At 37.9% G+C, this 24874-nt stretch overlaps 1 protein-coding gene and 1 pseudogene across 2 annotated transcripts; both read right to left on the reverse strand.

Moving 5' to 3' along the window:
• Positions 1–1258: 1258 nt before the first annotated feature.
• On the reverse strand, positions 1259–2583 carry LOC149027372 (xanthotoxin 5-hydroxylase CYP82C4 pseudogene; annotated as a pseudogene).
• An 11052-nt stretch (positions 2584–13635) lies between these two features.
• Positions 13636–24559, reverse strand: LOC149027373 (crossover junction endonuclease EME1B-like). 2 transcript variants are annotated; one of them, XM_089162191.1, is made up of 12 exons: positions 24160–24559; positions 23878–24036; positions 23346–23422; positions 22955–23119; positions 22726–22879; positions 22501–22610; positions 21030–21205; positions 18013–18076; positions 17776–17894; positions 15988–16077; positions 14293–14407; positions 13636–13856 (listed from the first exon to the last, which is right to left on the reverse strand). In XM_089162191.1, the coding sequence occupies exons 1-12, from the start codon at positions 24482–24484 to the stop codon at positions 13683–13685; spliced, it is 1728 nt and encodes a 575-aa protein (XP_089018317.1). In that variant the 5' UTR covers positions 24485–24559; the 3' UTR covers positions 13636–13682. The 2 variants fall into 2 exon arrangements, with proteins under 2 accessions (XP_089018317.1, XP_089018324.1); XM_089162198.1 differs by lacking the exons at positions 13636–13856; positions 14293–14407 and having other exon boundaries at positions 15984–16077.
• Between the last annotated feature and the right edge of the window lie 315 nt (positions 24560–24874).

A 24874-nucleotide genomic window follows, 5' to 3' on the forward strand; every position in this document is an offset into this window, starting at 1 on the left:
ATCCAAGAATTATCATTTGGGTGTTTATGTTTTGGGCGTAATACTAATATTTCTTATAAATTTGATAAACGTGCATCTCGTGGGATTTTTATTGGGTACTACTATGGACAAAAAGGGTATAAGATTTTTATTTTTCCCAAAAAAATTTTTGTCACAAGGGATGTTACTTTCCAAGAACACATTTTTCCTTATGCCTTTCGAAACAAGTACTCCATCACACCACACCATGTTTTACCCTTACCAGTGCATGATGTCCCAAAAAAGTCTCATGGATCCATTACCTCTTCATTCGGCTTCTTAAGACTTAGTGACTGACTACCAAGATGTCACCTCTGTAAAAACTCTCACTCTTATTGAGGCTGAACCGGTACCTTTTACTGAAATCACTTTCATAGAATGTAAATCTCTCTTATTGACTAATGTGCGGTCGGTAAATGACTAGCTACTATTTATACAATATAAGAATGAATTATCTATGTTATGTACAATTAATACAATTTGCTATGTATAATAAATTTATTATGTATGGTATGAACAATAAATATTAAGTGATGAGGATGAGAGTTAGGTGAAAAACTTTGTAAGCAAGTGATCGATGTTGATAGAATGATTAAATCAACTTCATAGAAGTTTGAGGTGTCAAAACTCAAAGGATTGAGGAAGCTAAAATGCAAGTGGTGTTGGTAAGAGACAAATGTGCAATTAATGCATTTTTAAGGGAAAAGTCAGAAAGCCAAAAGAAACGAATGATTCTGCTATGAAATTTATGGTCAGTGGATACTATCACATAAGAGTCGTTACATTGTTAAACACTAACCATTTTAATTGTATGGATCAAACACGTCACCATTAATTGTCAAGGAAAAAGGCCATCAACCATCTTAGATATACTTTGGTGGGTTATAATGATATTTGTTTTACAATTGTAGGATGTTAAAGTGAAAATTCTATCCTTTTTAATAATTAGGGTTCTCAATACTCTTGTTCAAGCCGATTTTGGTCAAATTTAATATCTTTCCACTGAGAATTTTCTGAGATAAAACGTATAACGTTTCTCAACGGAACTTTACAAATTTTTTATAAATTTCAAGAGGAAATAGAACCATTTTGTCCAATAAACGATTATCACAACTGAAATGCATGCTTTTACAATTTCTTTAAAAAAAATCATTAATTTGAGTTATTTATCAAAATATATTAGTGGTGGCTCATCTTCAAAGTCCAAGTGCAAGAATTTGAGCCACAAAATGACACTATACTATTTTGGCCACACTTTATCTATAAACTTCAAGAGGAAAACGTGGGCAAAGTAGACTTCAAGCCGTGTTGCCTTGTGATTGATCGAGCCAGGCATCTCTATCAAATCCACCTGTGCGTTTGAAGGAGTCGCGAAGTTGAAGCCATGAACAAACGAGCCAAACCCAAGTGCAGGACTTGAAGAGAAAATGAAACCCTAGGACACATTCTTCTTCTAGATCCAAATGAGATGGATTCAAAGTCCAACCTTGATGATCGACATCTACATGGCTTGTGAGAAACCTCTCTGGCCGGAATTCAAATAGTTCCAACCAAATTCTCAGATCCCTTTATATCTTATAGAGATAAAAACTATACGAGTTCCTGCTGGAACGTGAAAACCAACTATGCTACACTCTTCCATGGTCTCATGGGGAGGTAGTGGACCTGCATGGTAGGAAAGCAATGTTTCTTTGCCTATTGCATGGAGATATTTCAATTTAAGTACATCTGATTCGTCCACTTGTCTATCCATGCCAACATGCATGTCCAACTCATCTTGGGCTCCTTTGAAAACTGCCAGATTGTTGAGTTGCGATGAAAGGGCCCATGTACAAGTAACCGTGGTGGTGTCATTGCCACCTAGTATCATATTCTGCAAAACCCAGTTGATTAGAAAAATTAGAAAGATCATTTGAGAAAGAGAAATTATATCTGAACCAATAATCAAACTGATTCAAAAAATCAGTTCTTCAGATGAACTTGACAAGTTGCGAATTAAGTGACCAAATATTTACAGTACTCACTAGGCAAGTGGCTTTGATTATGGTATCAGCATCATAATCTGATGATGAGAACTTTGATTCCTCCATGATAGATATCATGACATCCATGAAATCTTGATCATGGCCCCTGGGATAATCAACAGTTGATCGTTTGTGCCTGTGTTCCTCAGCCACCCTTCACTTCAAGAAGGGGAAATGCATCAGACAACACAAATAGTCCCACAAAGTGAAAAATGTCTCTTAACTTCTTCTTGGCATCTCAAAGCTTTTGCATCAGCAGGTGAATTTGCCTTGTTGAAGTATCTCTTACCAGCCACCAGGGATAATCAACAGTTGATCGTTTGTGCCTGTGTTCCTCAGCCACCCTTCACCTTCAAGAAGGGGAAATGCATCAGACAACACAAATAGTCCCACAAAGTGAAAAATGTCTCTTTAACTTCTTCTTGGCATCTCAAAGTTTTTGCATCAGCAGGTGAATTTGCCTTGTTTAAGTATCTCTTACCAGCCACCATTTGGACAATAATATTAAGAATCAGATCAGATCAGCAAACCACTTCTTCATGTCAACCAAAATACCTGGGTTTCTTTGTGTGAGCTATGAGCTGCTGTCTGACCACGGTTGAATGTCATTTTCCTTTATTTTCTTTACTAGTTACTGTCATTTTCTAAGTAATTGAATAAGACCATTAAAATGAAAATATTAATTGAAACTAATGACATCATTTAATAGTTTTTCGGTAAATATTAAAATCTTCCAAAAGCCACCTCCAGAATTAAAGGAATTTTTTTATGCTGATATGTGGGCTGGGCCAAATTAATTTTTTCTTTGTTTTATTTTATTTTCTGTTGGATCTGCGTGACCCATTCTTTCTATAAAAAACAACACAATACATGAGAGGCAATTATCACTAAACTACATATATGATTGTATTTTAAGAATCCGGATCCTCACCCTGTCGGAGTAACACAGAGTACTTCCTGACGGGTTCCAGACCAACAAACAGTGGGGCCTACGGATAAAATTTTAAACATTTTTTATTTTTTCCAAAAGATGTTTTTTACCGTGGGCCCCACTGTTTTGTGTGGTCGAGAACCTGTCGTTTGTGCTCCCCGTTGGGAGAGCTGATCCGGACTCGTATTTTAAACGATATAAATGTCGTTGGTTATAGTTTTGAAAGTCGTGAGTCGTTTCCACCGAAAAAAAAAAAAAAAGAATCGTGACTCGTGAGTCAAAAGCATCCCATTTTCATGTCCAATTAAATCATTAATTAAACAAATAGTCAGATTCAACTGGACCAGACCAGACCTATTCCATGCTGACCCAGTTCAGAACCGACTCATTCCTGATTTCATATTTTAAACCCACTGATTTAGGTAAATCGACTCACGATCTCACAATCTGAAGACAAATCGGCCGTTTAAACTCGTAGCGAATCGACTTGATTGAAATTTGAAAGAGCAGAAATGGAAGAACCTAACTAGCTTGCAAATGGCAGACAGGCCGCAAACGAGTCAAGTGACTCATGACCAGGTACTTGAGAGCAGACATAAATGCGAGAAATCGGAACATATACGAAACAGCAGGACTCACTTTCTCTCTTCATGTTTCTGATTTTTCACAATTCAAGCTCACACAGGTAACCCTAATTGATCTTCAAATTATATACACCTGCAGGCTGCAGGGTTGTAATCACAATTCACACACCATAGCGGATGTCGGTAAACTTAGTTTTGATCCACTTGAAGCTGCTACGCACAGAGGACTTGAGCTTACCTTCCATGGTGAGAACGTTGTAAGAAGCCACACGCTTCTTCCTCTTCAGCTCTGGGTCGCTTGACGCGGTGAATCCACGATCTTTGTTGGTAGGACCATTGAAGTTGTAGGACTTGGAACGATCCTCGAACCCAAACCCATCTCCATTGTAAGACGATGAGTATTCTGGGTATGATCTGCACTTCTCCATATGTATCAGAGATAGCTTCAATTCCTTATTAATGGGGAGAAGTAAAGTTCTGGGTTTCCCTTATATAGAGAAGCTAGTGAGAGAAAGGGATAATGGCAATTGATGGACTAGGAAAATAAAGGATAAATTAAGTTGGGGTGATCATGTGGTTTTGAAAGAAAATGAGGAGGGAAGAAGGATGGCATGGCCGGCATGTCTGCTATTGGAGCAAACGTGGATTTGCAGACACCTTTAGCTTTAACAACCATAGAGCATATGGCATATGAGGTATTGTTGGGGGCCTGGGACCATTAGGTCTTGTATTTCGTCCTCTTGAATCCTAAATACTGTTTAGGTTAGTTATAATTTTGGGAAATCAGATGGGTAAGAGTTGTCTCTGCTGCAAGAGCCAATTGGAGAATGCACAGTGGTATTAATGAAACATCAATATAATTTATTTATTTTTGTCACGAATTTTGCTGGGAATGAATACATACAATCACAAAAAAAAATACAAGCAAAAGGGCACTTACAAAAGCAAGAAATTTACCACAGTTGAGTAAAAAAATGTCTATTTTCACCTGAAAACATCATCATTTTACACCTTATCAAGTGTTATTCTTTACTTGTTTTGTTATTTATGTTATACCACCCAGGTTATTCATAAGAAAACTTAGAATCTTAATTTTCATAAAATTTATGACCTATCAAAATTGACCCAGAAACCATTACAGTTATAATGAGATTGTAGTTGTATATAGAGCAACAGATGATTCTTGTAAAGGTGTGAACATCAAATTCCTCATAAGGGGGCCCTTGCTCTTTTCTTTTTGCATGCGCAGTTTATGATAATAATATTTTGAAAAAGAAGAAGAGAAGTGGGAAATGAGAAGGTCTGAGTGCCAACCAAACAATATCTAGTTATCCATGCTCTGTAGATTTTGCTTATGAGAGTATTTGATTTTGCTTGTGAGAGCATTTGATTGATAAGAAAGAGATTTAAAAGCTTAAAGCTTTTGGAATTTAAAAGGGTAGAAAGGAAAGAGGGCTGCCCACTTTCTTTGAAAAATCAAGGGGGAGCGGCTTCTTAAGCTTTTATCAGTAAATGTCAAGCTGTGGGCCGTTGTGTCTCTTTCATATTATTGCAGTGGAGGGACCAAGAGAGACTGGGTAAGGAAAGTTGCCGCCTCTGGGTTTCTTGTTTCTTTACTGCTACTGTTTGTTTTCTTGCTATGAAGTGAAGCAAATAGAAAAAATGAAAGGTTATTCTGCACCGACCACCCAGAAAAGATTAAGAACACACAAAACAAACCCTCTGAAGGTGGAATCATAACAGAAGAGTACCCTTTTCCATGAAAAGAAAAGATGAACGGCGTGATGTAATGATATCTAGGCTACTTATTGTAAGGTGTTTGTTGACCAGGTGGGTATGGGATCGACAATGCAGAAAACAGCCACCACCTTTGTTTAAATTTTGAGTGAAAACAACTCGACAAAGGTAACCTTTCTTTGATAAAGTTGAGAGTGTAAACAAAGCAAAAAATAGAGGTGAAGTTCCATTGAAGTTTCACCTCTGCAGGAAGAAATTAAACAGATGACAGCACCATTCTGCAACTGGGTCAGTATATTTTTATATGGTAGAAACTAGAAAGACGATTCATTGATTTTCATTTTTTTTTAAATGAAATTCATCAATCAGCATGCTTTTGGTCTATCTCTCTGAGTCAGATGTTCCTATATCAAAGACATACATCATTGAAGCTGACTCAGAAAAAAAAATGGACTCTGAAACTACAATCTTTAGGACTTGGTTACTATGAAAGCGACTACCATACTCACCTTGATTCATTTTTATCACTAGAGAGAAAAAGAGAAAAAAAATTGCCACCATCATGGCTTCCTGAGGTAAGTCCTCCTTCTGGGCAAGTCCTCTCCTGGGAATCCGGATCATCACCAGAGTGTTCTCTAACGGTTTTACCACCACAAAATTTGTGGCCTCCACAGCTGAAAATTATTTAAAAAAAACAAAACTTTCATCACCACCCCTAGGCCCCCCTGTATTTTGGGGTGGAAAAGCCGTCTGTGCTCCCCGACAGGGTCACAGATCCGGACTCCTCTCCTGGGATATCTAGTAAAGGTGTCTGGTACCAAGAGCTCCACTTCAACCATATAATTTACCTAATCTTAGTGGGAGCACCAACCAGTATCCCTTAACCCTCTCCTTAAGCCTAGACAAAATCAACACTCTCTAGAGAATTAGGAGATCTTTGTTTGGTTGGTGTATTTAATGTGGTGGTGCCTGTGGTGCTAGTCGGATGCCATATAGACTCATTTATTTTAGCTTCACAAAAAAAATGGTTATGTTCGAATCAAGGAAAAATTAATTTATTTTATTTAAATTAGTGTAATCTTTACATACTCTTTTGTGCAGCTAAGATTTAATAGAGTTAGAAATAGCATTCATCAAACACTAGCCACCACAAACACCACTAATTCTCTTTTTCTTCATTGGCTGTAGATCTTTAATGGCAGCCATTATTGCATGAGAGTGTCTAAAACCTTTCTTTATTCAAGAGATTAGATAGATCTTCATCACTGGAGAGTCCTAACTGTTGTCTTAATGGCCTTGATTATAACATCTCAAAGGGCTCTTCTAGGTGCATGTCACTATGCTGAGCTGAAAACGACAATTAACTATTCGTCTCCATGATAATATGTGAATGAGTTAAGTGTGATAAGACAGCCATGTTATGAATTTATTAGTGTAATTTCAACTGAAATTTACTAGAACCCTAAATTAAGAAATTTATGTGCAAAGTATCATGAAAAGTAAGAATTCCAGCACACATTGCCAAGAAATAAAGGCTTTTCGAAAGGACTAGTGAAGCAGCCATGATCCGATTCCGATTCATAAAAGTGTAACAACTAATAAGCAGCCATGATCCGATCCGATCCGATCCGATCCTTCTTCAATTTTTGATTAAAATTACCACAATACCCTCTGCATACATTGAGCTTAGATACTTCAAGGCTTCAACGGTATTTTTCAAATTTTAATATTTATTGTCTTTTTTTATTAAAGAATGTGATTTTTCAATTAAATAATTGGTATAACAATCCAAAAGTCCTAATTAATGATCTTGAAGGATAGAAACTCAAGAATTCTGTCTCGGCAAGAATCCATTGATTACTCAGATGTTGAGTAGCAATATGTTAAAACCAAATTGAGGGTCATTGGGAGTTTCAGTGGAATCATTCATTACTATATACAGGAAAAAATCAAGAGTTTTTTAATCGGTAGTCTATAAAAGTGGGGGTGAAACTATGACATGATTACCTTTTATAATAAAAAATTATCAGTTATCTACAGCTAAACTATATGTTAATTTTAAATCTAAATTGACTGATTGCCTTTTATCAGTTATTTACAGTTATAACTCACAACATAACTTTAATGTTCCTTCAGTCTCATTTACATTGCCTATTCCTTGAGTGAGGAAAAAGATTCTCCCTTTACCCATTTTATTCTTATACTTTAAAAACCCCACAACTAGGTGTAAATCTCCACATTTGTGGTGTGTTTCTCCCTACGTGGGTGTGGGTGTTGGTGCTTAACTATTGCTGTATTTGTAACAGCTTTCGTTCTAAGGGTTTCTTGGGCTTGACCCATCCTTAGCCTGGATGACCCTGTCTATTGCATGTACGACAGTTTGTTCAAGTTCCGCTCTTTGGTTCGGACCGAACCTTGTGTTTCATGCATCTATCTGTTGTTTTTTTTCCTTTCTTTGGTGTGTCTGTACTTTTCTTTGTTCTTGAATGAAATGTTATTTACTAAAAAAATTCCACAACTACATGCATACCTTCGCTCATTTTTTCTTTATACCTCAACAACCCCACAACTGCGGGCAACTACTACCCATCTTCTTACCGGCAACCATCGCACTTACCTTACAATAAAAAATTAATGATAAGTCAAAGACATTACCATCAACTAGAATATCATTTTGCTGGTATCACAGCAACAGCAAGCCAAATGAATGCGAACCCAAAACCTCCCTTCAAAAAATTAGACTCTTAACCGCTCTACTAATCCACCATTAACAAAACTTACAGGCTCTTTATGCAACCTTCAGAGAATGCATGCGTAATTTGTTTGGGAGAAGAAAATTTCCCGTGAGAACGGAGAGCATATCAGGTTCTCTCATAGGCATTGAGATGGTACAAGTAACTATGAAGCACAATCATGATATCTACCAACTACCCTAATGATTTTCATGCAGCTACCTGCTACCTAGGCTCAAGCTGGATGACTCAAGTGAAGCATGTCAAGCTCCTGACAGGGACTTGAAAGGCAGAAAAGTTGAGAGATTTGCAGGAAATCGATGTAATCGATTCAGTCAAATGTGAGTGCTTTTTAACGGAAAAAGTGAGTGTGCTCAAGTGAAATGAGTTTAAACTGATTATGATGAGCAGCTCTAGAGGGAAACAGCATTGAAAGATTGCCAGTCGTACAACCTTTTTTGTCCCCATTCTTTATCACCGCTGCTCATGCTGTCATGCACCAGTAAAATTCGCCCAAACTTTTTCTCCTTTGTGTTCAAACTTTTTTTGGGGGGAAAAAGGGGGGGCCCGCCCCCCCCCTTTTGGGGGGGAGGGGAAAATGCACTTAAAAAATAACAAGCACACCCCGCCCACACCCCCCCCCCCCCCCCCTTGGATAAACACGAGGCGCCAACGCCACCGCCACAAGAAAGAAAAAACGGCCCCCCCCCCCCCCCCCCCCCGCCGGGCGGCGGGGGGGGAGGGGAAAAACCCCCCCACCCCCCCCCCCCCCCCCCCCCCCCCCCCCCCCCCCCCCCCCCGTCGATGGGTTTTTTGGTCCAAATGAGTTGAAATTTGGTGGGTAGCCTAATTTGATGCCAATAAACACAATGGAATGGTTGGTTTTGCTTAAAACTCACTTAAATTGGTGTTATGGATCGGCATATAATCGATCGATATACCGGTAAACGAATTTTACAACCTTATTTAAACAATTAAACTAACATAAATAAGCACAAAACTATTATATTAGTAAGAAAAATACAAGTATATAATAATACAAATACAACTACCAATACCAAGTACTATGCCTTGGTGGATCCATGTCTTCCACTGCTCCGTGATAGTTGGGTACAAGGCCCATAGGCTACAACAGTAAACTTCCGCTCCATTATTTTCTTGAAGTCATTCCAAGACATGTCATGCTGATGGTTGTTGACATACAAGGAAACTGGCCTCTCGTAGTTTTCATCATCCAGACGGTAAAACTACTCCCCTCGGGGGTAACGGAACGGAGGTCTTCAATTGACATCGTAGCATCGAAAGGATATCTCGTATGTTGCCTCCAACATAGCAGCTTTCTGGAGCCAAATGGAGGCATAAGCGGGACACCCCGATGCCGATAACCCCAAACATCATTACCCCAACCACCATAGACCGCCTCCCGCGATGCCAAGCTCATGGAAGATCCATCATTATATCCATAGTGCGAACTCCAGACGACATATCATCGTGTCCATAAGGAAGGGACACCATAGCCATAAGGTGTGGAGCCACAGACCCTCCAAGGTCATGGACCCCATCACTCCGACAACCCGCCATCGGATCAAAATGGCCGATGAGCCAATGATCGAGTATCATCACTATAACCAAGCCATACGACCCATACCCAGGTGGCCATGCATATGGGCGAAACCCCCCCCGGGAGAAGAGGAGAGAGAAGCCACCACCAGACGCACCGGGGGCAGGGAGAGTCCCCGGACGGGGGAGGCGATAATGGAACAGATAGCGACTCTCCACCACCACTACCACCACCACACCACAAGGATCACACCCCGAGAGACGGACCGGGAGCAAGGGGCATCGGATATCATCTGGGAGAGAAAACCTCAGGGGGGAGCGGATGGGCCTCTGAGAAGCCAGACCATATATTAACCGCAGCTGAGCAAGATTGGGGCTACTAGGCTGGTCTAAAGGTGCCTATCCAACAACCAATCGGAGTGGATGTTGGTCATGAGGAGCTGAAGATATCACGAGGGATGTCCTGCTTGCCCATTGTTAGTATTTAAACGGGTGTTCTTAATTAGCCTCATGTGTAGTGACAAAACAAAGGTCATGGCGTTGACTTCCAACCTATTCCTCCTCTGCGAGTGAATCATCCCAAAAGTACTCCAACCTCCACACCGAGAGGCGAGCAAGTCGGGAGAGGATCGCACGCCACTCTTCGGAGGTTCGCAGCCCCATATAGAATCCACCACTCACCGCATTATCACAAATAATGCAAGTTAATACTTTAATTCTTAACAAAAATCCTACTTGTATCACTTATATGTAAAATGTAATGTAAATGTAATCATGCATCTAACCCGGATCATAATTTTGTGGTTTTGAAAGCAGGAACCGAACCAAAGGTCCCAGGCATCTCTAAAGTATTTTATCCGCAATAATTTGTATTGATGGTTAGCTAAATTCTTTCACAAATAAAAAGCAAGTACTAAGTTCTAAGTTTTTAAGTTCTTACCTCCATATGGCAATTTGATTGGACCGTTACGTTTGGCTCTAATTTCCAATAACCTCCATAACGGCACGAGTAGGTCGACGCAATCCCAAATTTTAGTGTACCGATATTTTGGATTGAGATAATAGGCTGCATAATTCACAAACTCACAAGTCAAAGAATTAATATTTACTACAAGTTACAAATTATAATAATAAGTAGTAAAAGACTAACTACTTACCGCCCTATGCATCGGATGCACGATGAGCGGTCCATCTACTATCAACAATGTTCAAGTAGCAAGAAACCTCCGGGGTTAGCTTTTGGATTGCCGTTTTATCTTCAGGGCGCATATATGTGGGCATAGTGGGCCCCCGAGGGAGGAATCAACCATACGTAAGACCTTTATTATAGGATCTAAGGTCTCCAACACAATTTTCACATTCCTCCAAAAGTCATCGACGAGATTGTCGTCGTGGGTGGCCACTACTAGTACGAATTATCACAAACACATTAAGTTAGTAATAAATAATTAAATACTACATACTAGATATTCATATTTCATAGTATAAATGTATAAGAAGTTAACAACTTGTTAAATCAAATAGTAGAGACTATAGATAAAAAATAAATAAAAATACTTACTTTGATCCAACCCATGAGAACCACTCCTCCGATGAAAACATGGATCTCAAGCCGACTCGTCCCGAATACCGTGAGGGCGATGAAATTCGTGGCAAATCTGAGGACCGGGTCGCACTAGCTCACCATGGCATGCCCGCCTCATCATATTCAGAGCAACAAGATGATTGTAGATGAAATTTGTTACGCGGCCCTTCCACCGTGCTCGGATAATATTGATCTTGCCGATGTCCTTAACATGAGGTGATACAATGAGCTGGCAAGGTGTCCAATATAGGTTATATCCAGCTGTATTCATCAGACCTCACGGTTCTTGAAGTTGGCGCCATTGTCGGTGACAACGCACCACATTCTCCTTCCCAACTTCATCAATCACATCCCGCAAAAGTCCAAGAATATACCGTGGTCTTTGTGCAGAGCATCAAGATTTTAGAAAGACAGTCTTTCGATCACAATACACCATAAAGTTGATGATGGATTTTTGTCGGACCGGTCCAGCCATCACACATAATGGTGCATCCATATGTCTCCCAAAATATTCTCAAACTACCGATGTACTCTTGAGCTCCTCCTTCTCCTCGCAGAAAGTGGTCAACACCTCCTTAGGGGTAGGACCAGGATGTCAGGACCCGCCTTAGCAATAGTGTCAACCATATTACTATAGTAAGGACCCCGTCTGTGTCAGAATGTGCGGAAGCATTGTAGTACATCCACTTGAATGCTTTTTCACTTTTTCGCCATCCCTTTCCATGACCGGATCTGGGGAGCCCCTTATTTGTGAAAATATGGATCTTGCTAGGATAGGATCCGACCTCGTGGATAGTCAGTGGACGTGATCCCCGACATCAGCCGTAGAAGGGACCTGACTCGTGATGCGAACATACCACGATACCACCCCGTCCAGATAGATGTCAGGACGAGATGTAGCCTAAGCCTAGAGGACAGCCGTAAATCTAGCTGGCTCTCCTCCTCCGGAGCAGCCCTACTCTCGCCCAGCGTCTAACATCCCTCTCCTCCCGCCTCTCAAATCAACGGGATCAACCTCGATGAATGAATCAACTCTATAAGATGATGGGGAGCCTCATCAATGCTTCATTTACCTTTTCTCTTGTTTTTCTCCCTTGTCTTTCTCATCTCCTAACGCCTTTCGATATCGCATTCACCTCGAGGGTAGCCACATCTTTTGAACTACCAGAATGTGAGCCTTAAACTACTTATGCACCGAATTCAACTCCTTACCACGAGTTGCATCTTGTTTTACTTTATTTCATGATTGCAACACAAGATGCATGAGATAGCCTCCCTTCCGAGAGCGTCCGTGTCGCTGTCCGGCCCGTGAACGCTCCTCTCCCACTACTAGACATGATAACAGTTGGTCTGTTGCAACAAAAATGATTTCACAAACAATTAAACAATACCAATATAATATTTTAAACAATATATAAATTTTTTCCGACAAAAGAAAATGCTACCATATCAAAACGACAATGAAACCATACAAGAAGCACTTAAAAATAATTATATAGGTATTCTATAATTTTCTATAATTTTCAAAATCATTTTCCTTATTTATTCCAAATTGTTCATAATATATATTTATATTCATATTTTAATAAATTCAAAAAATCAAAAAATATTTATGGTGAAAATTATTCCGACCGGAGTGTAGATTGACCCATGGGGATCACAATATTTTAATCACAATGCAACACATATATCATGCAAAAGCAAGCATTTAAAATGTATAAAAATACAATTGACACCGAAAATAAATAAATAAATACTAGTGAAAAAAATGACTGTGAGTTTGTAGATCAGATTGTATTAAAATATTAATATACCATCCAAAAATAGGAGATTCAAAAAATAGTTAGTGAAGAAAAGACGATGAAAAACGATGGGAAAGGACGTGAAAAGGTATATCCGAAGAAGAAGGAGTAGGATTTATGTCGAAGATCGGAGAAAATATGGCCAAAAACCTAGAACTAGGAGAGAGAAGCCGGATGGTGTGGGTAGGAGAGAGAAAATAAAGAAATTAAAAGATAAATAAGAAAAAGAGCGATATGGAAGAAATGAAATGATTATGGATATGATATTAATAGAAATGGATTGGGGGGGGGGGAAGAATTTACCAATACCCGATTGCTGTACATCTTTACATATAATAGATTAGTGAATAGTACCAAAAAAAGAAAAAATTAGTGAATAGCGATTCCACAATTTGACATAGTTCTAGACCATGTTTTCACTTCCATTGGGCTGATACCGGCTGTGGCATCTTCCATAGCATAAACCCTGGTTCTGTCCATAAAACATCAATAGCGACCACAAGGCATCTCAAAAACTTTACAACATTCAAAAATATATACATAATGCACCAGGGCGCGACCAAGTGCACTAGCCCCCCCCCCCCACCATCTGTGGAGTTCAAATATACACAGCCTTCCCCTTGCTTCGCAGGGGAGGGTGTTTCCTAGTTTTGAACCCCACATGTTAGAAATGATTTTCCAGCATTTACATCCTCTAACAGTTGACTCATCAGCACCCAAAGAAATCAGCGCCATCTTCAACATCATCCGTTTTAATGCTTCCACTTTGAGCCATGAGTATTCTGTAAATTCTCTTGGAACAGACCTCACCAAGCCTCCTATCTTCATTGCCTAGCAGCCCCTCCAAGGGTAAGTCCTTAAGCAGGAATTCTTTCTCATGCACCTGACATTTTGAACAAACTAATCATCCCATCAACATAAACACCAGTCAATGCCAAAGGAAAAAAATTTCTTCCTTCTGTTATCATAATGCCAGAATGCATAGTCGATGCCAGATCACTATGATAGCTCATCAAAGCATCTCGGAACTTTTCACTAGTGACCATTCTGGGCCTATAATATCCATCAATCATATGAAATTGAACAATCCCTACATTTTCAAGTGTCCTATCTTTATATTATTTCTCAGCCACAAAAAAGTTCTAATCTTTTAAGCGTTCTAAAATATTTGTTAATGCTCAGTAAGTGAAAACTTGAGGCAGCTGTCATAATTTTGAAGCCATGGATTGTTCAAAGGGCAACATATGCTTGAAAAGTATACTGTCAACCATTCAGAAAACTTCTGCTCAGTCACGGATAGAAAGTTAAGATCAACTCACAGATTTATTAGGATCCATGTATACACTCAAAAGGGATTTCATGGTGGGAAACTTCTTCCCTATGGCAACAGCACACCTAGGCTGCACTTTTGGGATAGCGACCAATGCCTTCAACCTGAGAATAGAACATAGCAGAAACATTTATAAGAGCTAGGCGTGCCTAACACAAATACGCCTAACCAATAGAAGTCATAGAATGAAAGTCAAACAAGTTATGAGCACACATTACCAAACAATCAGAAAAAAAAATTACATTCGTGACAATCTGCCATGACATCGTGGAACTACAAAAAATTGGTTTTCAAATATATATCATGCGTCACCTGATGAGAATACTGCTGAGGGCCTCAATAATTCCCTTGGTATCCAAACAATTCTGTTTAATTGAATGCACAAGCACAACCAAAAAAAGGTTCTATCAAAGCCCCACAAGGCGATGTAAGTAGTGCCATAGATGGTTCTGTGGTCTTAGTTCTCATAAAAATCATCTAATCATAATCCACTCTGCATCTTCTCCAGCAAAACATCATTCTCCGATCTGTTTGGTAGCATTCTGCTTGAGTATTCTGGGTTTTGGTGTTCTTAGGAACAGTATTAGGATGGTGACATCATCTCTCTCTCTCTCTATAACAGTTCATTTTTCTGCTCTTTTGTAATAATTTAGGCACTAGAAACACAAAAAAGGGACATTAAATTTGTTTGTGTTCTCTAAACACAATTAAGAAAGGAAGATTGCCTAGATCTGTTTGATAACAAAAGGAACGAGAGGGAAAGGAGTAACCCTTCTTGGTTACACAATTCAATCCAAATTCCGAATTCTCTTTCATTAAAAGTTTTCAAGGGTCCAAGGCATCACCTAGTTATATAGGCACCCTTTACTGGAAGGGAACCAAGGTGACACCTTGACTACCATCATCATGGGGATGATTATACATTTAAACAAAATTTCCCTAAATCTACACCAATTACGTAGCTAGACTAACTTACCTGATACTCTAAAATACTTGTGCTCACTACTTTGCACTCCTTTAGCCCCCCCCCCCCCCAAATCCCACTTTTAGGCCTTATAATTCAAGTACATTACAAATAAAACCAAAAAGGTTAGTATCCCATACATGATAGACATCATAAATTATAAAACAGGAGCAGTTTTTATCTCAGCATGCATTAAATAGTTAGATCTGAAACTTATGTGCATTATTAAATATCACTTCCAAAGAGAAGCTCCCAGAGGAATTTTAATTAGACTCCATACTTTTATACCGAACCCAATAGAAACATAAAGAAATCAGAGAGCATCCTAGTCAGAGATGAAAAAGGTAAAACTCCTCCACAACCCCTCATCTTCTCATCCTTCACACAACTGCTTCCAAAATTCATGTCCATGAGTGTGGACTCAAGACAAAATAACAAGTCTGAGTAAGATGCCCCTAAAGAAGCCCATAAAATGCTCAGATAATTTCTAAATTTACCCGAGTCCAGATTCTTTTACTTCCAAACTGAAAGCTATGGGTATGGCTTACCAACCCCTCCCCCCTAAACCCACCAAAAAAAAATTAGGAAAAGAAAAACCCACTAGCTACTGTCCAAAAATACTATTTAGAACTGAGTAGATGTCAATTTACTCTATGAAATAGGGTGCTCCTCTACCTCTATTAGTGCCAATTCAATTAGCAGAATGAAATATATTCTTACCATGCACTCTTTTTTATCAGCTTCTTATCAATGAAACCCTTGGAAATGAATGAACCGTTGGCATTTACAGATAATCGTGTCAACTTGTTTCTGTTAAAAAAAAAAATTTAACAAAACAAAAAACCAAATGAATGAGAAATAAGAAAAGGTAATATTATAAAGTCAAAAAGAGGGGGGGGGGGGAATTTGTTCAATAGAAATCACATTTCCAAGTTAAGTGCAAGTCCAAATAGTTGGGAGAAAACACTTAAATTCTTCACTTGGCAAGCTATTTATGGAATGGAAAAGAATGTCTCATAATATTCCCAATACTATCCTCACCTAGGCCTCAAGCTGTATTCATCATGAAAACATAAAGCATTACCAACAACTCTGTAATGCACACAATCTTGAACATTCTAAAACATATGTAGTCCAAGTTTGTGCACCTGAAAGCAAATACCCTAACTACGCTTAAGATGTATTTTGTGATGTGGCGTACACTGGTCCTTTATTACGTCAGAACATTCAAAATGCACATTTGTCCACAGACACTTCTTTTTGCCCTTGTGTGCATAGTGTGATGTTGGTAACGACATATTACTTACAGTAGCACAAACTCACAAGCTGATCCTAAGTAATCGTTGTTCACTGGATTCTGAAGTAATGAACTACTTCATTAGGACGGGGGAATTGCAGTGTTCCTTCCTGAATAGCTTGGATTCTCCAGTCAAGGGTCACTTTCAAAGTATTAGCCAAACTGTTCCAACTAAATATGATAGAGCATATAGAATGGCAAGATAATACCGTATGCAGGCAGGAGATGCCAACTTTGTCACTTGGGCTTGATTAAGTCCAAAGTGAAAGCCCCAGTGTGTTATATGCATCATTGACTTGGATTATTTGGGATTCTAATTGTAAGGGGTCACACCAAAAGCCCAAAAAGTGGCATTGGATTCTCTATGGAGGTATTAGCTGTGTGAGATTACTTTATAATAACTCCATAAATGAGTTAATTAGCTTATGGAAGTTTTTCATTTTCTCCAAAGGAATGTAGTCTATAAATCAATGCTGTGATTAATCTTGACTTGGAAATGAATGGTTCTGTTAGGTTAAGAAGGGTTCTCAATTTCTTGGGGAACCGAGGTTTTTTTTCCATGATCTTCTTATACTCCTTGCCATCTGAGTTTTCCTTGTATTTTCCTGGCTATTCTCCATTTGGATTTGGTGCTCATATGGTCATCCCTTCTAAACCAGAGATCTTGGCTAGCTCTGCAAATTCTGACAGGTTAAAGTTGAGAGTAACTTGGTAGATTTTCTAGTTGCTGGCTTCAATTATTATTGATTAATTCCAAGGCATCAGTCAGGAATATCCTCTGAGAGCTTCATATTCTGAGCAGAGCTCACCTAAGTCAGATCCCTCACCAACACGTCTGTCGTGGGTCTTTTCATGTTGTAGGGTAAAAAAAGACTCATCTTTATTTGTGAATAAGGAATGCTTTCCTGCTATTTACCCCACAAACCCTCCATTCTCAACAATTTTCTAAATTATCCCTGGTCCGGTTTGGAAGCATCCATTAAAAGAGAACCATGAGATTTTACATTCATTACAAATTGTCAGCATATGGAAGTATAAGGTTATAACTAAGAATTTGAGCACATAACAAGAAGAGATTTATATGTAACAGATGTAAGTAAAGAGAACCAAACTAGATTTGGATATTGGCAATAGCTATGTAAGTAAAGAAAAATTCTTAAGGAAAAATTATGCTCTAAAGGCTGCAAACAACAAGATCAAGCGTGGACCACCTAAAATGGCAATTTGCGAGACTGCAAGTCAAACCAACAACATGTTCAGCTAATTCAGCTTCATCTCTGCATTGCCTTGAATGTACGCCAACAAAATGAGTGGTTAATTTTGACAGCACCTGGAGTGCAAGGCAAATTGCAGACACGTGCATAAAGAACATAAGAAGTTGAAACTTCCCTGAATCCAATGAATCTAAAATTCTGTTCTAATAAGTGGATTATATAAATAGATCAGACCTCTTCAACGGGTGGATGTCTCCAATTATTATCATTTGATGGATTCTTGTATTTTTCCTGATCCCTACAACATGAAAAAATCCATAATTCAAAATATTGCAAAATTAACATAATCATCAACCCCAAAAAAATGTAAGACAAGATACAGAATATACTTATTCTGTATGCTGAAGATGGCAGCAGAAGTTACCAAAGTAGACCCGAAAAGAGAGGGGAAAAATAAAAGTTAAAGAACTCCATTATGGAAAGGAAACAACATTATATCATATTATCATACTATCATACTACTATATAAAAGTAAAACCTCAATTCAGTTATGGTATGCTTTTTCACTAGACCAAAATACCCTTTCCTAACCATAGAAACCCCTTCGCAAAATATACATACTCTTTCAAACATCTTAGATTCATATTCACAATGCATCCCTTGAAAATACTCATTTTCAACAATTACATCTCTTCGGCAAAAAACCTAAAAAAGAAATACTTAACTATACAAATCTAAAAGCCCCTACTTGTTCTCAAACGTCACATCTTTTGATATAGACATCCCTTTCCAAAGTATACATACCCTTTTCAAACATCTCAGATTCATATTCACATTTCATCCCCTGAAAGTACCCATTTTCAATAGTTACATCTCTTTAGCAAAAAACCTAAAAAAGAAATACTTAACTGTACAAATCTAAAGGCCATACTTATTCTCAAACGTCACATCTTTTGATATAGACACCCCTTCCCAAAGTATACATACCCTTTCAAACATCTCAGATTCATATTTATAATCCATCCCTTGAACATACTCATTTTCAACAGTTACATCTCTTCAGCAAAAAACCCAAAAAAAAAAAAAAAAAAAATAGATTTAAATGTACAAATCTAAAAGCCCTTACTTGTTCTCAAACATCACATCTTTTAAAAATAAAAATAAAAAAAAAAATAAAAATAATAATAATAATAATAATTATTATTATTAATATTATTATTATTATTATTATTATTATTATTATTATTATAAAGATAATACTGCCTCTCAAAAGTTACACACCACTACAAATAAATATTATCATTCCAATTGCATGACAAGAGAAATTCAAAAGAAGAATTTGAACCATTTGATTTACGGTCCATGTCGTGAAATCAAATTCCCATAAATACCCCTACTTATTACTCTTAAGAGGCATAACCCTTCAAAGTATTCCCCCTTCAACCGATACATCTCCCCTACACTAAAATATCATCCTATGGGAGGCACTCTGATGATTGTATCAAATGTTCTCAGGCAAGTTAAATTCGAACTGCCTTTGTTTTAGAGCAGTCTCGTTTAAAATTTATACAACAACAACAATAAGCCTTGTCCCAACTAAATGGGGTCGGCTACATGGATTCTTGCCCTCCAATCAGTTCTATTAGAGGCCATGCTAGATACAAGGCCTAAGCTATACATATCCTTTCTCACCACTTCTCCTAAGGTTATCTTAGGTCTACCCCTAGCTCTTCTAGTTCCTTCAATATGGATTATATCACTTCTCCGTACAGGAGCATTTATAGGTCTCCGTTGAACTTGGTCGTGCCACCTCAAACGACTTTCTCTAAGTTTATCACTTGTGGGAACAACTCCCAGACCAACTCTAATATGATCGTTTAAAATTTATAAAAGCTAAAAATTTTACAGAATTCACAATATACTAAATCAGAATTGTCTCAATTTTATCTAAAAAAGACATTCTCCCTCAGTATGAAACAAACATTTAACCTCTCAATTGGTAACCAAACGATTTTCAGTCATTTTAAGTTTTTCGGACTATAAAATCGCCATAAGTTATTTTACAATGAAATCTCAAACGGACCTTAAATTATTTCTACAAAAGGAAAAAAATAAAAAAACAAAATACAACCACGTGCATATGCACGTGGAGTTTGGCTAGTCATTCTTGAAGTGTAGAAACTTCAAGTTATCCAATTTTGAGAAGAAACTTTTCAAATAAGCATTTTATACTATTTTCTTTGATTTCCAGCCGTAAGAATCCCCACTAATAAAGTTCACTGCATACATCACATATTAGAGCTTTCGGGAAATACATATTTGTAGCAGCTGAAGAAATTCATAAACAACATTAAGTTTTACTGATTAACCAGTCAATACAATAAAATTTCAATGTTGAGCACTAAACATAATTGCATTATAGAGAGGCAAGAGGATTCCTTGTCAGGGAGCAAGGTGGCGCAATAGCGACGAGGTGCAAGTGTGCAACTCCTCAGTGAGAAGCCTATCAGCTCCTTCCTTTTCCACACTTTTCTTGCCATTATGTTTAATGACTTTATTCTGCTTTTTTAATCAAACCAAGCATTTGAGAATAAAATGCCAAGTCAGAAAAATATAAGGGAAACAAAATTATGCAAAAAAATTCCAATCGTAATGAGGCACCAAAAGATCTCTTTACGCTAGCAAGCAGGAACTATTAACAAGTACAAAGAAGCCAGAGACCATGAAATTCCAAATGTTATATTACATAATAAGCTGTGCAGCAGAAACATGAACTGAGGAATACTCCTAATAATGTCCTGCTAAAATGTCCCTATGCTGTAAACAGAATAGAAAAAGGGAATAGTCTGCTTTGGTTCATGCTTCTGCTAGTCCAGGGAAGGGCTATTATGGAGAATGTTCTAACCTTTGAAATATTTGGATGTAAGTGGCCTCTTAACTCAATCTTCACAATTTGGTTTTAGTTAGTTGTGGAAACTCTTCATTGCTTACTTTCCTAGACAATGCATAGGCATTGTCGTCTTGCATCTAGGCCAATGCTCTGTTTTGCCTAGACCAGGCCCATGATTAATATGCTAGATAAGCAGTTAGAAACAACGCCATCCAGCAACATACATATGGAACATGTACAAGCAGTAACGATGTGACATGTGCCTCAAGCAAAAGACCACAAAGTGTTACACAAAACTAACAACACCAAAGATAACAAATGAAGGACAAAATTCTAAATTTAGGTGGTACCCTGATCATACCTTTTATTGATATATGCCATTAACTTATTTGTGAGGTAGCAAATTGTGTAAGATGGATAAATATCTTTAACTTTAGAAACTTGATCCATGAGACAATCATTGATGACAAGATTACAGAACTCATCAGCTTCATAAACTAGCAACACATATGGAACTTCTGGTCCCTTAGAAGAAAGCTGCAACAAGTGACAGCATTGCTCGATTAATATTCCAGATAAATACATCAAGTTTGTAATGTACAGAGTTTCAATGAAATTTCTAAGCAAAACGACCATAATTATTCAAGACAAAACAAGCCCATTTCAGAAAATACCCAGTAGCATATTTGAAAATAAAGCAATTGAAGTAGATATGCAAGACACCCATATCAAATACTCATATCAAATACTCATGCACCCAGTTGATGAAAACAGGCATGTAAATCCTGACTATGCAATATGTGGAAAAGCACCTTTTAAATTTTCTTAGGCAAATCTTCTACGTTTTACCAGTTCCTAATGAGGATTGTCTGGTGTGCAAGCACTAGATTGGGCCAACCTAGCCTAGGATAAGTTAAAGGGCTTGACTCAACTTGTTCCATCAACTTCAAAGATTTTGGCTCATTGGTCAAGTACCTAACAGTATGAAACACAGAACAGACCCACTTTGTAAATCATGGAGGGTGGGAAATTCCAAAATAAAAACAGTTATTAAAATTTTTAAAAAGAATTCGACCCAAAAAGGAATATTTAATAAGTCAAAGGGAGAATATTCAAAAACTACTTAGATTGAACAGCTAGTTCAAATCAGCTAAACCAGTTCAATCAAAGCCATGAAATAAAAACTATGTATGGGAAAATAGATCCTCTAGTTCTACTGGTACTAGTTGTTGTAAGACACTTGGGCTATACTTTTCTTCTTCTTCTTATTGTTGCAAATGTGGGTTTTTAAATATGCATCAAGCTAACTTCTATCTCCTAAGACCAGTATTTGAAGATTCCAATCATCATAAATTAAGAGTTTGGGTTGCTTACACTTGACCTTTGAGACCTTGCATAAATTAAGAGTCTGGGTTTCTTACACTTCCTGTGCATTATTAGTTAAGATTGATCCATCTATTATTCTAAGGCATTTGGAGGGAAGGTAATCAATTACACTGAATCTTGGGTAATTTTAGATTAACCTTTTAATTTAACAAAAATAGTCATGAGCTCAGATATTCATTAAGTTCTTCACTCAAAGGGGAATAAGGAAAACAGTAGTGAAAATTTTCAAGTGAAAAAGTATTCAAATAATATCAAAAGTCTTATCACTATTCATCCACATTTCATGAACTGGACTATATTCCAATACAATAATAAACAGTACCGAAAATCTGAAATTAACTGAATTTCCAAACCATCAAAAGAAGCATATATGAGGAGACCATGAAAAAAATTACCATGAAGAACTAAAGGTAAAAATTTTAACATGCATAAATCACTTACATTACCTGTGAAATCTCTTCAGGCACAGCCATTTTCCAAACAATTGATCTTTCGATGGGATTTGATGTTATACGAAAAGTAAGGCCTTTCTCAGAAAACCTTGTAAGAAGATGTCCTGCGTTATTAAAGGTAAAATATCTCCTGATCACGGTACAAAATCTGCAGATATGTGGCACAGCAAGGATGACATGATGAAATGGAGGAAAGAGGAAACAAATGATAAGGTATACCTCCTATGGACCCCAGTTCAACAACTTTGGCATCTATTTCAGCCACAATAGAATTAAGTGCAAATTTTCCTTTTTCCCATTTCTGCTTTTCTTTTTCCAACCTTTTCAGCTCAGCTGCTTCATCCTTCAAAGCTTGCTTTTGCAATTTCTCTTGCTAAGTGATGGAAAACTCAGTCAGTAAGCCATACCTTATATCAATAAGATACAATTAGTTAGTTAGTCAACTGACCTCCCTCCTCAATTTCTTTGCTTCTTTTGTTTGCATCTTTCTAGCCATTAATTCATCCTTTCTTTTTTTCGTCTCTGCGTTCACTTCAATGTTTTTACCTTTACTCTTTGTGGCATTATCTACCGACTCCAACATTACATTGTCTTTGTCATGGTCAGAATCTATCTGTGAATTGTAAAGTAGGTTTCAAAGAACTTAATAATTTAAAAGATTGAACAGGAATGCAACCATCTGCAACTGCTAAAACTATCGTCTATGACATTGTAAGTCAAAATAAAGCGTCACCAGTCTGAAGGGAATGACTTCTAGACGAAGCTAGTTACCTAGATTGTATTAGCACAGGAATAGTCGTACATAAAGGAACAGAACTGGAAAACCCTCAGCTAGATACCTGATGAATAACATCTTCAAAAATGCTGTCACCACGAATAGGACTGTCTCCAGCACTTTGTACTGAATTTGCAGCTCCTGGTAAATATTATTTGCTATTCTCATTAATAGAAAAGAAAGACAATGAATTCAATCCAAACTCAGAAATAACATTTTTGTCATTCTAACACCCACGATTCATAAGCCACACTATTCACAAACTGAAGGGGTGGTTGGCTGTTACCTGGTACAAACTGACTGGATTTTGGTCTGTGAAAACTAGTAAGTAGAAGTAGGCACATTTTCACTCATTGTCAAGACATCCAAAAAAAAGGGGGAGGGGGCGCTAAATAGGATGAACGTAAACTAGCAAGATTACTGTAGCAAAAATGAGTTTGGCCCTTGTGGAACTCCAAACGGATGGTTTCATTCAGGTTTGGCACTTCGAAATCCAACTTGTCACAAATGAAAATCATAGTGATTAGTTTTTAGTACAACCTCTCAATCTCTGGTAGTCGTAAGTCGCTAAAACCCTAACGAGAAGAATTACTTACCATGGGAGGAGGTAGGATCGAGAAATTCCATGCTCATCTCAGAGTGTCTCACAGCAACAGAAACATCACCATCCATGGCGTCAATCATGTCAGAGTTTCCCCTTTCCTGACAACTTTCAGACTCATTGTCGGACTCCAAACATATCAACCTATTAATCCCTGCCAGTTACCACCAAAATCGTTTTCCGCATAAATATTCACACGAAATAAATACTAATTCAGTCCAGACTTCAAGTTCAAAATATGAAAACGGCAAGCCATGATCGAGAGGCAAGAAATTACCTGAAATTTTATCGTCGGCAGAGGAAGACCTAGGGTTAGCATCGGATAACCTGCTAGTGCATTTGACAAAACAAACGCTGGAGTTGACGAGTGCAGAAGACATCGGAGTTTCGGGGACGAACGAGGATGAAGATGCCGTTGGTGTGTGTCTTGATTTGGGTTTCTGAGGGGTTGGATCGTCATCAAGCACGAAAACCGGCAGAGGCATGCTTCCTTTTTCATCGTTTTTTATCTTGTTGTTGCCGTTGACGTAAGAATCGAAGGGAGGAAGAGCTTCGTTTACTTCTTCATCGGAAAGAATCTCCACCGGAATGGACTGAGACATTCTTTTTCCGACTTTGAAATGAATCTGAGAATCGAAAACTGAATAGATCTCTTCCGGCTACCATGACCTTTTCGAACTCGTTTTACGCGCGAAATACTTTTGAGGTCGTGAACTCGTATTTGTCGCTTGTGATGGAAGTAGAAGTCTCAAGCTTAAGCCCAGTCCGCTCAAGCCCATCTTAACTTTTTACTAAAAGCCCATTTGAATTTAAACAGGGTTCATTCATTGTTGTATCTGTATTCTTAAGACCTATGTGTAAGATTTTCTAGGCCAAAAAGTAACTCAATACAATGATATTAGACTTGCTAAGAAAACAAACAAAACAAAACATATATGGTCAATATTTCGAATTTTGGGGTGAAATTCCGCATTTTGTTTTATTTTTCAGGG

This window comes from Hakea prostrata, chromosome 1 (genome assembly GCF_041222555.1).
Source record: "Hakea prostrata isolate BN-2017 chromosome 1, UWA_Hpros_2, whole genome shotgun sequence".
NCBI lineage: Eukaryota > Viridiplantae > Streptophyta > Magnoliopsida > Proteales > Proteaceae > Hakea > Hakea prostrata.